The sequence below is a fragment of the Ambystoma mexicanum genome, chromosome 5p, assembly GCF_040938575.1.
Source record: "Ambystoma mexicanum isolate Mex_15411 chromosome 5p, UKY_AmexF1_1, whole genome shotgun sequence".
Classification (NCBI taxonomy): Eukaryota; Metazoa; Chordata; class Amphibia; order Caudata; family Ambystomatidae; genus Ambystoma; species Ambystoma mexicanum.
In genome coordinates, this window is record NC_090930.1 from 1,069,385,909 (window position 1) to 1,069,403,334 (window position 17,426).

Here is a 17,426-nt window from a genome sequence, read left to right on the forward strand (position 1 = left end):
CCAAAGTTCCTGCGTCTCAAGTCTCCATTTGTATAGTATAGCCTGAATATACTGAAGGGGGTCTTCCTTTTCCCCCATTTTGCATGCCGTAATCACGCTGATGTCCTTCCCCCATTTTGCATGCTATGCCGAAGTGTTTGGGTACTGCACCCTTAGAGAACGCCAGACAGCCGCTCGGCCCCCATGGGTAGCCGGCCCTTTTCCATACATCGTCGCAACCTCCCCCAGGATGGCTGAAAGTAAGGTTTTCATGTAACCCACCGCTAATGTCGTCCCTGCTGTCAATCTTTCTATCCCATATATTAATATCTGCCTCCCCTGTCAATGAAGTTAACTTACACCTCAAGTTATCCTTGTCGATCTGTTGCCATGGTATGCATTGAGGTCCCCCCCCTCTGCTCCAATAGTGGGCACTGCGCCAGTCCTGCCTTTCCACCTTCTAGACCTTTGTCTTTAGGCAGTGAAAGCCCTCGCCAATTCTCCCCTCCTTCATTTTTTGGGAATTCTGAGTCTTTGTCTGTCTGTGCCCTCATCGTCTCCCCATTGTCCTGCTGCCTCTCTTCTAGGCTACTCGTACTTCCACACTCTCCTGTCGCGGAGGAAGCAATGTCGCCTTCTATTTGCGGGATAGCCCAGCTAGGTTTCCCACCTCGCTCTCGCCTCTGGTGCCTCTCCCTTTTCGTAGTCACTAAAACAAGCTAAACCCATTTTCACTTGTACTTCACTCACGGCACATCGATCCTCCTCCCTGCACATCTGTTCTCTAAGGAGTCGCTCCACTTCCAACTTTCTCTTGTCATTTATTTGCACTTGCTGTTCCCCCTCCTCTTCTGCCATCCTTCTTGCCATGTCCTCATGTTCTGTCGCTGCGCTTCCTGCTCCTCTTGCTCTCGTGCTCCTGCCTTCTGCTTCTCTCTGCATACGCCTTTGTTCGTCTCTCTACTTCTTCTATCAGCGCTGCCCATTCTCTTGTTTAACCTACATCCTTGCAACCCATTGCTTATTGGTTACAGACTCCCGTTTCTCCTGCTACCTTCCCATCAAGTTTAAGCAACATCTGTCCACCTACCCACTAGTTCAGTACTATGCGCACCAGTCCCTCCATTCTTCCCTCCGGTCACCCTTTTACTCTTGTCTGAATCTCGCTGCGCTCCCTGTGCTTTGTGCTCCCTTGGCCACTTGTCCGGTCCCGTCTTGCCCCTCCATCCTACTATATGCTTGAGGTGCAAATATGGGATTGGTACACCCTGCTGCTGCACCCAATTCCCTCGCTTTGCCACGTTCCCCATCGTCCTGAAACATCTTCCACAACTCAAGTATAGGCATTTGTTTGCTCAACTTCTTCCCCATCTAAGCCTTGTGTATATGGGTGTGTGATGTTTGGTGGATACATTTGTAGATGCTCCCTCCTTTTGGCGATGGCTTAGGCAGCTTGCCCTCTGTGCCTATTGTCCATTCTGCACTATATTTACAAATCCTGTCCTTATAGCATGGAAAAGGCTTGCACATGTGCTGTAGGGGTGTATGCCCATGTTTTTGCCTGAATACATTACTTTAATACTTACTTGACCCCAAGTCAGCGTTTGATACTTCCACTGTTAACCACACAAACTCACTTTACCTTAACGCCAAATGTTCAAATAGCTCTCCGAGCCTCAAAAATCAACAGCCTTTCCGGCTTTCAACCAATACCGTGGGTGTGCTCTGCGCACTGCCCCCCTCCAATTCTCTGCCTCAAAAGGGAACACCCACAAGTCCTGCGCAGGCACCGTCCGCGCACCGACCCAAAACACAACTTTTTCAACCCTCAATTGTGATATACAACCACTGAAAAAAAGTTGTGCACCCCTCGTGTGCTTCAAGCCCTATACATGAACTTGATTGGCAATGTCACCTCTACAATACAGTAGAGAAAGAAAGGAAAAGAAATAATAAATCACCAACACCCACCCCTTCACGGACTTTATCACACCATTTTTCAACTGCACCAACACCCCAACAAGGACAAACATACACGGCCGTCTTCCTAACAGGCAATACCGATATTTCACATGTTAACTGTATCAACAGGGTCTCCTTGTAGATAAAAAAGCCTCTGCAAGACTTAACCAGAAAAACATCCTGCTGCGGTTCAAGCTAGCGTCACCTGCTAAGCCCTACACACAGGGATACTGTCATCCGGGACCGGAGCTACAACGCCCAACCCACAGGAAATCCAATATTTACATAACATCTGTCATCTGTACCATGGAGCCAATCATCTAGGCCAACTGCCGAAACTGCTCCCCCCACCCCCTACCCCAAGATCGAATGTTCCCCAACCACAAAACAATTAACATGCACCTCCACTTCTTACCACCCCCGAGGAACTCAACACCATCCAACAACCAACGTCTGTTCACCCCTTCCCCCCCCATTTGCTGTATGGCTGAGCCTATACTTGCACTCTGATCAGCTGATGTCGCTCAGGCGCTGGCTCTCCCTTAACCCCTTAAGTGCCAGACTATTATGTAAGTCTTTGCAAAAAGGATGCGCATACTCGTCGTTGGCACTTAAGAGGAACTGTCACTCTGCCTTTCTGGTCTGCTGGGCGTTCCGCGGAAAGCGGGCAGGAATTTCTCCAAGGCAGCCAGTACCTGTGGATCTCTTCACGGTGTGCACCTCCCATGTATCTCTTGGTCTCTGTGGGTCACTTTAAAGCCCTCCAGGCATTGCGATGGGACGAGTGCTTCATGCTGATCGATCGTAACCAACCATCCTCTACCACTTTGTAATAGTATGCCAGAGGACGGGGGTGTTCGTTCCAATATCACAAGTTAGCAGAGTATCTGGCAACCATCCAAAACCTTCCCCCCACCCCTGTCAATAACGGAAGACTCCGCCATGGGGAAAGTGTCACCCAGTTTTGCATCGTGGTGACATTGAAAACACCAACACCATCCCAAAAAACCTATGGGAACCCACTATTGGTCAGCTCGGGCTTGCTACCAATGGAACCCATGTACATCTGGATACCCACTGGTCTTCCCATGTCAGGTGGCTTCACCTGAGACTTCCCCACAAAAAAATTACTTTGTTGCAGGGTCGCACCAAGACCATTGGCCCATGCAACATTCTACACCAAGCCATGATCGGAGGGTCTGTTTTGGCTGGAGCGCCCCCCCCCCCCCCCCCCCAGACCTGGGTCCCTGTTTCGTGCATAGCGCTCAATGTACCTTTTCAAGGTAACAAGAAAGATTGTGTTCCCATTGTTGCCACTGGTCTGATCACCTAGCCTGAGAGAGTGCCTGCAGGTTGCAGTTATTCGTGGACAATGCATGGATCAATCTTATCTGCTTCTCACCATTAGTAAATAGCTATTGTTTGGCTCTGTGTGGGTATCGTGTGCAAGGACCACAAAACTGAGACTCTGTCTACAATAAGAGGATTTTATTCCCTCCCTCTGTGGAACTCCCCTCACTCTGTACCAGCCTCTCATGCCGCCCAATCCCTCCCTCCCCCTCAACCAACTGAGGAACACAACACCCCCGGCCACCCGCCCATACTCCCCTCCAACCCCCTGAACCCTACTCATCCCGCTAAAAAACTACCCCCTTTTTATCCCCTCCCTCTCTCTGAAAGTAGTGCATCTCACCCTTGCTAGAATGATAGCCTCCTCTCCGTTCCCCCCACGCTCTCTCGCACCCAGATGGCACCAATTCACACAAAATGCAGCAAACGCGACCGGTCCTCTCCCATGACCCTCTACTACTCACCACTTCTGCTTCAGCCCACCCTCCCAGCCTCTCCATCCTCTACCCCCTGCACTCCCCTCTCCCCCAGTTTCCACCCCATTTCTCTTGACTTCTCACCCTGTAACCCTCAGACTCATTCAAAACTCTGCCCACCTGAGCCCCCTCACACCATACGACCCATCCACCACCCCCACAACCCTGCTTGTCCCACCCCTCGCCTCTCACACTCCTACCTCCGCCCGCCAACTCTTCCCAACCACCATCGACAAACCCTCTCAGCAGACACTCAGGCACCCAGCCCCTCCCAGACCCAGCCTCATCCAGTCTCAACACACCTGAATGCTCCTACCACTCCCACCACCCCACCTGGCAGCCATGTCCCTCAAGCTCCCACTCTGATGAACATCCTCTTGAATGCCAGCTCAATAGCAAGAAACAGACATACCATTTTTTACCTATTCTCTGACAAGCCGGACCTCATTTTCATCACAGAAACCTGGTTCTCCGACGACTGTGCCGCTGTAGCACACAAAGCCCCCCCCACCACCCAGGCTACTCGCCAAAATAGACCCTCCAGAGGTGGCAGTCCTCTACAACCGTCTTTTCTCTGTCACACTCGAATCCCAGACTTGCACTGCCTCCTGTGAATACCTTCTAGTAAAACTATCACTACCACCGAACCTTCACCCACAACTTGCTCCTCATCTACAGACTCCCCTGTATACGACAGACATTTCACCAACAACCTCTGTGATTCAATAGCTACCAGTCAAGTCAATCACCCATCTCTTATACTCCAAGGAGACTTTAATATCTGGTTAGATATCCCCTCTAAAACCATGACTCACCCGCTGGTTCATAGTCTTGATGCACTCAACCTCTCCTACCCTACGACCACTTTGCCATCCCTTTCCTCTCCCTACAGCTCCCCGTGATCTAAAATGCAATAGCAAAGTCAAGATCATTCCCGACCTAGCCGAAGCGCTGTGTCTTTGCCCCCCCCCCTGCAACACTCCCCCCGATAGAACCTAACCATCAACAGCCTTGACGCCTGGCCTAATGACTCGTTAACACCTCTCACCCCCTTGAGCCCTGCATCCTCACGCAATGGACCGTCCCCCAAAGAGGTACATGCCCCTCCTGAGGAATACCACAAAACGTAAATCTTGAACGCAAATGGCGAGCATCAAAAACCGATCTCAGCAGATCCACGTTTGCCCTGCAACACCGTAAATGCAAAGCAGAAATCCGAAAGGCCAAAAAAGCCTATTACAAGGAACACATTCTCAACTGTGGCAACCACAGCAAACAACTCCACATGATCATATCAGAATTTGTCAGTTCCACTTGCTCCTCTACCCAATCCACCCACTCACAATCACTCTGCGACTCCCTCTCCCTACACTTCTACACCACTGCTCTAGACAGGACGACATTCCTTATCACCAAGCTGTCCTCCCCTCCCCCATCATCATCGACCCCTCATGATCCCATTGCCCCGACGCCCAATTTCCCTACCTTTGATGCCTTCAAACCAATCTCCAGCTAGGCATTGCCTGACTAGCCGGCCCTCCTAATCATGACGCCTGGCCATAATCAGTCTAGTTAATTGCATTGCACTACCCTGAATTACTCACTCATATGTCTGTGGCACATGCTCCCCACTCTAGTCCTCTTCTCATGACTCTTCTCCACTCAAGCCCTCATTTCACCCGAGTCACCGGCTAACCTGCTTCTCGCGCCCTCGCCCAGCCTGACAGACCCCTCATTCTATCTACAACCCTTGCCTAAAGCGGTTAAAATAGGCCACCTTTAATTACCCTACACCACGTACCCGACACCCACTGCTACCCGCAGCCTGCACCTATTCATTCAAAACACCATTCTTGAACATCTCCACAATCATGACTGTCTGCCTCACTTAATCGGTTAACCTGAGTCGCCCCGATTCCCGTGTGCACACCAGCCCAGTAACTACAAACTATGTATCTACCAGGCATCTACTCAGTCCTACGGAGGACAATCATCCACTTATTCCACCTAACAAGCCACTCCAGTCCACACACCACACCCATGCCCACAGCGTCCACACCAGATACCCCGATTCCTATTCTAACCAACATACTAAATCTGCCCAAAACTGCCAACCAGTACAACGTCACTTTTAGGAACTCTAGATTACACACTAGGCTCCCTAAAATATACGAACCTGCTGACTCTTTTTACACCCAACCCAAAACAAGAATCAGCAGGTTACCAAGGCCCAATACTGCACCCACAAACCTCTCTCTTTGCCCTACACCCCCCCCCCACCCCCCGACAACGTTCTCGGGCACAATCCAGCCTTCGCTTCTCTCTAACTACACGACTCCTACGGCAACAACCCAAAAGGCTATCTTGCCACACATCAGAGGTGCCCTAATAAATGCTTGGTCTATAGTAGCCCATGCCACTGAAATAGCAGACCTCAATCAGAAAAACTGGACTTCTTAGCCATTACCGAATCGTGGCTCCACACCGCTGCAGGCCCTACCCTCATGCTAGCTGTCCCAGAGGACGTCACTATCCTCAGAGATAAGGTAGCCTACCTTCACATACAACAATATTTAGAGCAGAACCACCTCCTGGGAGTTCGACAGTCTGGCTTCAGACCCCAACACGGGACTGAAACAGCACTGATTGACTTCAAGGCACAAATCGACACTCTCAGAGATAAAAGGTAAAGTTGTCCTACTACTACTTCTCAACCCATCAGCAGAGTTTGATCTAGTAGATCACAACATACTCTGCAATCACCTACACTCGGCAGTCCACTTCTCACAAGAAGTGATAGGCTGGATACAATTGTTCCTTAACAATAGGACCATGTGTGTATTCTCTACCTCAGCATCAGCCGACCCTAGCACTATCACCCCTGGGGTACCTCAGGGGTCCTGTGTCTCCCTACTCTGTACAACATCTTCACGAAGCCCTTTTTCGATGATCTCGATGGTCTTGGTATCACCTACATCAACTATGCTGATGATACCCAGATCCTCATACCGCTGACGGGAGATTAGGACATGCCCGAATGATGACAAGAATCATCCTTGGCACCGCCCCCAACATCAACAAACTTGGTCACAACTACTCAAGCTTCACTATTGACGGAATCATCATTAAGGTAGCCAAGGAAGTTAAAACACTAGGTTTTTACATAGACACCACCCTCTCCAACAAGCAGGTCAGCGCTATGGCCTCCTCGACTGCCTACACATGCACACTAATCAGAGCGGCTAAACTCTTCCTCTCCACTAACAGCTGCACCACCCTGGCCAGAGCCCTTGTTTTGTCAAAACTGGATTACTGTAATGCACTCTACCTAGGAGCCAACAAATATTTTACAAACAAAAACCAGATCTTACAAAACAATGCTCTTAAAGCAGCACTGAGCATTTCCAAAAAAAGAGCATATTTCCAACATAAGAAGATCCAATAATTGGCTCACCACTAAAGACAAGATTTCACTTAAAGTAGCCTCATTTACAACTAAGTGCCTCAACAACTCCGCCCCACACTACCTCACGGACAGATTCCAGAGCTACTCTCCCAACCGTCCCACTAGAACTGCAAACTCCAACCTCCTTACAGTGCCCAGATACTTACGCTCCAAAACTGGAGGCACCAGCTTTCAGGTGAAAGCTGCCAAACACTGGAATTCCCTACCACCCGCCCTTCGAGTCACCCAAATGTACCCACTCTTAAGGCGTAATTACATCCGTTGGTTAAAGGAAAACAACCACTAATATACCCCTTTCCTCCTGACCAACCCCCAGTGACCCCCACACTCCTGTGTACATAATACATAATTTCTGACACATGCTTAGATTACCCGCTTACCTGTATTGTTGTACATATGTACTTCTGCATCCACATGTATAGTATTACTGTACCGCACTGCCACCGGGCCACCCCTTGCACTGGGGTCTGTATCTGTACCCATACAGCCCCCCCCCCTTTTTTCTTCCTGCACTTATCAGACATACCCTGTCGGCTGTCTTAAACCTACCACTTGCAGATTGCTGGCTGCATTACCACGGTTTGTTGCCTTTATTATTTGTTATTTATCCGTTTCTCCTCCGCTTCGCACTTTCCACCTCTCCCCCCTTCCATGCACTTTTCCCCTCCCCCCTCTCCCATGCACTTGTGGGTTCTCAATGTCACTGGGCCTAGTAAGATCGCTGTTTTATTCTCCCCTGTTCCCCTCCCTTGCCTTGTCGTGCTCTGAAACACTTGTGTACGAGCGCGATAGAAATAAAATATCAATCATACAGCAATGTAACCAAGCTGAAAATATCCTTACTGCTTGCTGCGCGCCCTGATACCTCCGGGTCTGGATGCATTACAAATATTATAACAAAACAAGAGTTCCTTGACCTACTATCAGCTAGCTAACCCTCTGGGTCACCCCTCGACCCTTGCCCAGCCTCTGTTCTGAAATAAATATTCTCGTCTAACTGTACAGGAGAACATGCAAGAGCTATTCTAAATGAATCCCTCACCTCTGCATCTTCCCTGATGCCTTCAAAATAGTGCATGTCAAGCCTTTTCTAAAAAAGGCATTGCTTGACAAAGAATTACAGACCGAATCCAACAACAGATTTCTTCCGAAACTCATTGACCGGACTGCATACTCTCAGCTCAACTCATTTGTAGAATCCAACTGCCTCCTCGACCCCACACAATTAGGCTTCAGACCGCGACATTGAACTGAAACCACTCTGATATCGTTCTGGGATGATCTCAAGGTCACTGCAGACCCTGATGGCTGCGCAGCATTGTTTCTCCTCGATCTCTGCGCAGCCTTTGACATGGTTAACCACTCAATCCTCCTAGACCGCACCCTCTAGGAATCAGTGGCACTGCTCTCAAATGGATCACCTCCTTCCTAAGCAACAGGAAACAACCCTCCTGTCCCTTACGTCTCAACTGCACACTCAGTGAACACTGGAGTACCCCAAGGTGCATGCCTGTCTGCTCTCCTGTTCAACCTCTATATGACCAGTCTACCAGGAATTATCCACATCTCCTGTTACAAGTACGCTGACGATACTCAAATTATCCTACGAATTCCCAAGACAGGCACCAACACCCTTCCCGACTTTGAAACCCGTCTCCTTGCCATTGATCGATGGATGACAATAAACCATCTCCTTTTGAACCTGTCTAAAACTGAAATCATGGTGTGTGGGAACACTACCCTGCTACCACATCCGCTCCTATGGCCTCCATCCCTCGCCCCCCGATACTGTAAAAACCTAGGCTGCACTATGAACTGAGGCTGATCCAATCCCGTCAGATCAACAACGTGTCAAAATGCTGTCACTACCACCTCAAACTTCTCAGACACATTTTTCCCTTCACTCCTACCCGAACAGACTTGCCACATTGATGTCTACTGGGATGTCGAGACTGGACTACGCCAACTCTCTATACCTAGGTGCCCTGGCATACAAACAAACTCTAAAGAGCCCAAAACGCTGCTGCAAAACTGCTCCTTGCCCTGGGTCAAAGAACACATCTCTCGAGCCCTCCGCTGGCTCCCAGTCGGATAAAAGGCCACCTTCAAGACCATGTGCATCACTCACCGGGCACAAGAACGGCCCATTATACCTGCAAGAAAAGATAAAACCATACCTCCCATCCCGCACCCTGGGATCAAGCACTGCCCTCCTTCCAGCGATTCCAACCTGTAACTGTCAGGATTGGAGGATCTGCCTTCTCAACCTTGGCCCAAACTGTGTGGAACTCACTTCCCCCTCATATTCGACACACCCAAGACTATATACATTCCGCAAAGCTCTAAAAAACGTGTCTCTTTCCGTAATACCAACAACATCCTTCTGAAGCGATTGAATCCTAGCAACCTGATGACTAATGCTTAATGAGATCCCCAACAATGTCATCACTGAATACGCACATGAATTTGCCATTAAGCAACCGCATGCCTGAAATGCAGAATAATGATCTTAGATCATAACTCCACGCAAACTCTCCTTACTGGGATTCACATATCCTTGTCAATATCCCTGCTGCCTTTTCACCAAAGAAGGCCCACAAAAAAGGCCTCTGTCCAATCCCAGGTTAAGATGTCCAGCCCCTGTGATGTTCACTATGTACCCTCAGCCCCTCTGGTCCCCTGTGATGTCGCCGTTTACCCTCAGCCCCTCAGCCCCTCTGCCCCCCCCTCTTGTCATTGTTCCCCCCCCTGCCCCTCTGGTCCCCCATGATGCCGCTGTGTGCCCCTGTGCTCCGCTTGACCCCTGTGTTGTCGCCGTATGCCTCCAGCCCCCTCTAGTCTCCTGTGATGTCTGTACGCTCCCAGCCTCCTCTGGTCCCGTGATGCCGCTGGTCCCCCGTGTTATTTTAGTGTGCCGGCAGCCCCTTCTTCCCCCGTGATGTTGCCGTCACCCCCACCTCCTCTAGTCCTCTAGTCCCCCATAATGTCACTGTGTGCCCCAGCACCCCTGGTCCCCGTGATGTTGCTGTGTGCCCCCAGTCCTCCTGGTCCCCTGTGATGTCGCTGTACCCCCCCCCTATGTCGCGGTGTGCCTCCCAGCCCCCTCAGATCCCTGTGATGTCACTGTATACCCACCACCCTCTGATCCCCCGTGATATTGCTGTTGACCCAACCCCTCGGTTCCCCCATGATGTTGCTGTGTGCCCCCAGCCCCCGCCTTCCTGGTTCCCTGTGATCTTGCCATGTGCCCGCCCCCCACACCCTCTGGTACCTATGTCGCGGTGTACCCCCTGGTCCCTGTGATATCGCCGTGTGGCCAGCCCTCTCAGGCTCCTTTTGATGTTGCGGTGTGTCATCCCCTTATGTTCTTTCCCCCTGGCACCCCTGCTTTGCCAGATCTCTTCTCCCACCTCCTCCCCCCTATCCCTTTCTTCCATTCCCCTGTACAATTCATTGCAGGAGTTGTCTTGAGTCACAAAGGGTTCACCATCAATAACCTTTCGCCAATGCTTGGATTTGACTTCTAGACACACCGACTCATGGTGCTTCACCCCCTCTACTCTCATGCTGGACCTCACCTGGATCCCTTGCTCTGGTATCATCCTGTGCCCATCGTCACTGTGAATCTTCGCCTACATTTTCTGTTCCCTTGCAACATTATGTGTTTTACTGACTCTGCAACTGTACTTGCTCTCCCCTCTGCTTCTCTGCTCTTTCCACTGTTTTATTCAACTAGTTACTCCTACCCCTCCTATCCCCCGACCGGCACTGCATGAGGTGTCGTAGGGGCTAGCACGATGGTCACTTGTTTTGTTCCTCTCCCTCCTTTCTCCTCCCCTCTCCCTCACCTGGGGTGTTTCTCCAGAGTTGCCGTCAGGCCTAGTGCAGTAATCGCCTATCTGTTTGCGTTTCCCTCCGGTCTGTGTCTTGGCACTTACACTGTCTGGGGTGTCGATAGGCCAAGTGTGATGTTTAATCTTCCCATTCTTGCTGTTCATGGCCTGTAGCATGTTTTTATGTTTTTCCTTGTTCCCTCTCCTGTCATGGGGTGCTTTGAAACGCATTGTGTGTGGGTGCTGTATAAATAAACTATCATAACACTATGCTTACTCTCTACTCTACACCATCACACAATTATAGTGCAGCTATACCCCTTGATCAATTCGGCCTAGCTGCTCCCATAAGAACACTATCCCATGAACACCTCATCATTCTAATAAAACGCAGCTATATCCCACAACCGGCCTAGTTGCACACAAGCATCTCACAGGCCTAACGCAGCCAGATCACAATCATGGTGTCCACCACCAGACTCCACACATTGAACCGATATCGACACCACCACACCCATTGCTAGGATGTAGCTACCATCAGGCAATTACATCAGCTGCACACGTAACTGGTGCACCCTTCGGCATCCTACTCTCTGAACTGACCTGGACTACGGTCCCCGAGGGCGTTCATACCAATGATATATAGAGCGTTATATAAATGCCAAATAACATAACATTTCACAGGTGGCTCATCGCTGTGATTTTCCAGCTGCACTTCTCTGCGAACATCATATCTGTGCTTCCTGCTGCAAGGACTGCACTTCTCTCCATGTATTTGGGACCTGTGGTTTCACTTGTATTCACTACAGTCATTCTATGGTTTCCCTATGCATTCTAATATCTTCTAAGAGGTTAGTCGCAATGGAGCCATATAGGTTCCTTATACATCCACATATCTCCTTATGGTTAGTTACGATAGAGTGGTTGCAAGCTCGGTCCACGTACGTTTGGCTCTCTTGAATTCGCTAAAGAAAGAACACGGTCTTAATAGTATGTACATGTATCTGTCCTCTAGCTATAGAAGGTGTAAGTATGTTCTTCATGTATACGTGTGTGTGTCTGCGTATCTTCGTGCAGTAATGCAAATTTGCTTCGGGACCAACGCTGCCATTTGATGTTGTCACTAGTGACGTCATCACAGCTGGACCTTGTCATCAGTCAATCTGATCCAACAATGAAGCACCTGTTCAGGTTTAAAGGGTCATCTGAGAGAATATCTCTGAATATGTGTGATACACTGGCACGCCTGGCGATTGGCCGAACAGCAAGTTGCAGCTTTAGTTTCTTATTCTTCGGGCTGACATTCACATAGGGCACATGAGGGCCATTCCAGGGAAACCCTCTGTGGGTCAGACCACCGAGGCACAGGCAGAAGAGCCGTAGCACCGAAGACCAATGTGAAGAAAGAGCCTGTCCAGTTGAGTCAGGAACTTCAGGATGAGGCCATGAAGAGTTCTTAGGAGCATGATCCCATTCAAACCCTTAAGGAATTAAACAGCTAGACAGCGAAAGGGCACCATATCCCTAGGGCAACATACTCAATTGCCCGTGGAGCAGACCCACTTGTACTTCTTGTTTGCAATGGAAGCAAAGAGGTCCAACTGAGGAACTTCCTGGTAGCGCCAACACTCACAGGAGAACAAATTCTGTCTCCCAAGGCATCCAAAATGACATTTACCCATTCCGGCCAGATGAGCTGCTGTCAGACACATACCATTCTCCAGTGGCCAGAATCACAAGCACATTGATTCTCTGCACAGAGGCAACGAACATACACCACCCGCTTGTTCATGTAGTGCAGGACTACTGTGCTTTTTGTCAGAGCCAGCAAAGTTTTTGCCTGTACTGACTGAATGTCACAAGGGTAAGTCGGATTGCTCTCAGTTCCAGCAAACATTTATCAGTATTCTGATGGAGACCACGGGTCACTCACAGTAGATCTTGTAGGTGAGTGTACCAGCTTTTCAAGGATGTGTCCATGACTACTGTCCGTTACGGCCAGGGTTGCAAGATTGAGCCCCTTTCAACAGGTAGTGTCTCAGGGACAACCACTGCAAGTCTCTGGATACCTTTGTTGAAACCTGAAGAAGGTATGAAGTACATCCCTTAAATCGAGATTAAGGACAATAGAGAAGCCACTGAAGCTTGAAGCATTCTCTGGCACTACAAAAAATGCAGGAGGCCATAAGACCCAGCAGGTGCAGAAAGGCCAAGGACAGAAACTCTTGTGCGATTGGACCACCTCGGAGATGTTCGCCACTCGATTCTGTGGCGTTTTGGCCCACTACAGTTTCTAGGAGGGTGTGCAAAGAAAAGAGATGGGTCAGAAGGAGCCGCCCTGTTTCTCTTTACCAAATACAGGTCCACAGTCGGGATCAAAGCCAGCTTTGACCATTTGGGGACAGAGGCCTTGACTGCCGGGTAAAAGGGCACAAGGGTTTCCCTTGCCAGACCTTTGATAAAGTGTCTGAGCTCAAACTGCACCTCGGACACTGAAGTTGCCGATGACAACAAGCTTATTCTCCTTGATGGTCTCTGGCTCTGGACTGGGCTATCGCCCCAGCAAGCTTTCTGCTGTGTTCTCCCCACATTGTCTGAATCATATCGGAGACCAGATGGACTGTGGTCTAATAGCCAACACGTTCACATCATGCGTTTCACCTCTCTTCCTTATCGTACGCATTCCTCCTTGGGCCTCCCTCCTCGGTTTGCCTAAATTGCTTGATTTTACAAGAGGATAGAGGCAGGGGTTATAAATGCTTCTGCCTCCATTTTAGAGTAATGGGAACAGTCACTGGGCCCAGGCTGCTGGGTGCCTCCATCCCCTTCCACTGCCAGTAAACTGCCCTCTGCAAACTCTACCCTGTGTAGGCGGTTCATGCACCCACAGCTGGATCAAGCCAGTGGTGAGCATTTTGTCCCATGCCTAAAGGGGTTCACAAACTACTCATGCAATCTGATGTATATGACTGTTGTTCAATGTTTCCCTGCTGTCTATGCACGGACCACAAGAGAAGCACTGCCCACAAGAGGGTCTAACATCTTGACCGTGTATGTTCCTTGGGGTTAGCTAACAGAAGAGATTTGGGTGGGGGGGTTTAGAGTGACTCATTTGCCTAATCCGTCCAACACAGATTCTCATATGCAACTTAACACACCTTAAGAATTTTATCAACTCACTAAACCAACAGAACTATATTCCTCAGGGCCAATGCCACTTTGAATGTGGTACAAATAAAATTACTTATCGGGAGTGATGTGCCATGAAAAATATTGTCCACAAGGTCTACAGTGTAACCCAAGAAAGGATGCTCAACATTACTGCACAGGTAGAATTGCGGATTATGGAAATACTCAGTTGAGTTATGGGTTAATAGGGCTCTAAAGTACTGTGAAATGGGGAAACTAGCCTACGAGGTATGCTTGCACAGAAAAAACAGTCGTTGAAGACTCGGATAGAAATACAATGCCCATAGAATATTGTAGGTGAAGGATGCCCTGATGAGTACACCACCAGAAGATTATTACCCCTCAGGAACCATGAGCTGCACGGTGGCTTATGCTACTAAACATATTGCCCCATGAAATATAGTTACACCACTATTCAGGTGAAATGTCATCCCTAAAGTATTTTGTGCCAGGAGAATGATCATTCAATGAAAACAATGCGGACAATACAGCATCAGGTGCGTTTTCTCTTCGTCAATCAAACACAGAAACTAATGTTAAAACATGGCATCACAAACAAAAATGCTATCCGTAAAATAGTGAAGCTAAAATTCTAAATTCAAAGACTTTCCAACTGTCAGTAACCGTGTCTTAGTTTCCAAATTAAATCAGAACTTTTTACAGTTCACAACAGGTTGACATGCAAGACTTACTCTGTGTTGCAGGATTGCCTCAATGGCTCGGAATTCAAAAGGCAAGGAATACGTAACGAGCTGGCCTTCGCCTGCAAGCTGCGATGCCAGTTCCTGAAGGAGCCACTGCTCCAAGTTGAGGTGGCGGTAATCAAGTATCAGAAGGTGGTCTGGTGTAATCACAGCTTTCAAAAACTGAAACACAAAACACAATGTTGTTAAAAGAGGTGAAGTAATAAGGCGTTTACAACAATATTGCATTCATATGCGACTGCAAGCCCAATTACCTGTAACTGTTGTTCTCCAGCATGGGTTTGGCATGGATTCACATGCTCATGAATATTCCCCGTCGTCAGGCCGGGAATCCTCTGTAAAGAAAAAAAAAAAAAAATCAGTATCAGTTTCATTTCTGATCTTTCTCAGTAGTAACCAATCACTGGTCTCTGGGTCATACCGCCCCCAGCCAATGACTGCCCTCTCCCTAAGCCCCGCCTCTGGCAGCCATCCACAGATTGGTAGCACCTAAAGTGAAAAGCTGCAGAGGGGTTGGAGGGAGGGTTCGCATGTGAATCCATGACAGACCCATGCTGGAGAACAACAGTTACACGTACGTAACTTGTTCCTTCTCCAGCATGGGGTCTGGCATGGATTCACATGCTCATGAATATAAGAATACATAGCAGTACACACATGCACAACCACGGGAGGTGGCAAAGGCTCAACATTAAGCATTTCTTACCTCCTCACCAGGCTCACCTTAAGCGAACAGGTTGTGCAGCACTGCTGGGCCGACCCTGGACTCCTCCCTGGAATCCCGGTTGACGCAGGAGAATCTCGTGAAGGTGTGCGTCGACCTTCACGTAGCAGCCCTGCAGATGTCCAGCAGGGGCACACCAGACAAGAACGCCATGGTAGCAGCGACCGCTCTGGTCGAATGGGCTCTCGGACGGCCGGGCAACGGTCGGTTTGCCAACTGATGTGTATGATGCAGCCGGAGAGCCATCTGGAAATGGAAGCCTTAGAGAGAGCCTTCCCTTGGTTCACAGGTCCAAAGTTCACAAACAGATGTGATGTCCTCCGAAAACTCTTTGTGCGGTCCACGTAGAACTTCAGCGCTCTAGCTACATCCAGCGAGTGCAAAGTCCTCTCAGCCGGCGACGAAGGCGACGGGAAAAAGACAGGTAACACCAAGGGCTCATTGAGATGGAAGTCCGACGGCACATTGGGCATGAAAGAGGGGTGCGTTCTCAGCACTACCTTTGTATTGTGAAGTCAGGTATGGAGGCTTGCAGGATAGTGCCTGGATCTCTCCCACGCATCGTGCAGAGGTGATGGCTACCAGGAACTTCAACGGGGCCGAATGCAATGGCTCGAATGGCAGACCCATGAGCCTCGTCAGCACCACGTTGAGTTCCCACGCCGGGGCTGGCACCTTCACCGGTGTGAATGATCGAAACAGTCCCTTCATAAATTCCTTAACCAGGCAATAAGACCACAGGGATGACCGCCCTGTAGTCCTGGTGTATCGGGAAATCGCTGCCAGGTGTATCTTGATTGAAGCATGAGATAGTCCAGCTTTGGCTAGCGACAGTAGGTACGGCAATACTTGAGGGGCCGTAATCTGCAGAGGGTTAATCTTCTGTGCCCGGCACCAGATAGAGAACCTCTTCCACTAATGTCCGTAGCACTTGAGAGTTGAGCACGCTCTGGCCTTCGCAAGCACCTCTCTGCAGTCGGCCGGGATATCGTATCCTCCAAACTAGTGCTGCAGGAGCCAGGCCTGCAAGTTCAGTGAGTCTGGGTCGTGATGAAGAATTGCGCCTCCTTCTCTGGAGAGAAGATATGTGTCCGTCGACAGCTTGACGGATGGGGACGCTGACAAGTCCAGTAGGTCCGGGAACCAGATCCGTCTCGGCCACGCCGGTGCGACGAGGATCATTCTGCGCCGGGACCTCTTGAGCTGGTTGAGGAGTCGGAGCAGCAACGGCAATGGAGGGAACGCATATAGGAACAGGCCGTTCCAGAGGAACGAGAAAGTATCGCCGATGCTCCTCGGTTGGGGAAACCTGCTGGCGAACCTCTGGCACTTGGAGTTCGTCACCGTCACAAACAAGTCGATCTGGGGTTTGCTCCCATCGCTGAAAGAGTCGGTCCACTTGATCCTGGTGTAGTTCCCACTCGTGGCACGAGCGCAGCTCTCTGCTGAATGAGTCGGCAATGGTGTTTTTTATCCCTGCCAGATGAAACGGCACCAGAAACAGCCCTTGAGCAACGGCCCAATGCCACAGATCCTGGGCTTCCTTGGATAGGGCTGGGGATCTGGTTCCGCCCTGCTTCGGGATGTAAAACATTGTGGTGGTGTTGTCAGTGAAGATCCTCACTACCTTTCCCTTGAGGGACGGGAGAAAGGACCCGAGGGCCCAGAACACTGCCCGGAGCTCCAGTATGTTGATGTGGAGCGGCTTCTCCTCCAGGAGCCAAAGGCCTCTCGCATGAAGAT

At 49.8% G+C, this 17,426-nt stretch overlaps 1 protein-coding gene across 2 annotated transcripts in view; it reads right to left on the reverse strand.

Moving 5' to 3' along the window:
* Positions 1-17,426, reverse strand: part of MRS2 (magnesium transporter MRS2) — a 327,025-nt gene that overhangs the window by 190,461 nt on the left and 119,138 nt on the right. For both annotated transcript variants that reach the window (XM_069613569.1, XM_069613570.1), the window contains exon 5: positions 14,948-15,121. In XM_069613569.1, the coding sequence (XP_069469670.1) occupies positions 14,948-15,121 (174 nt within the window). The remainder of the gene's footprint in view (positions 1-14,947; positions 15,122-17,426) is intronic.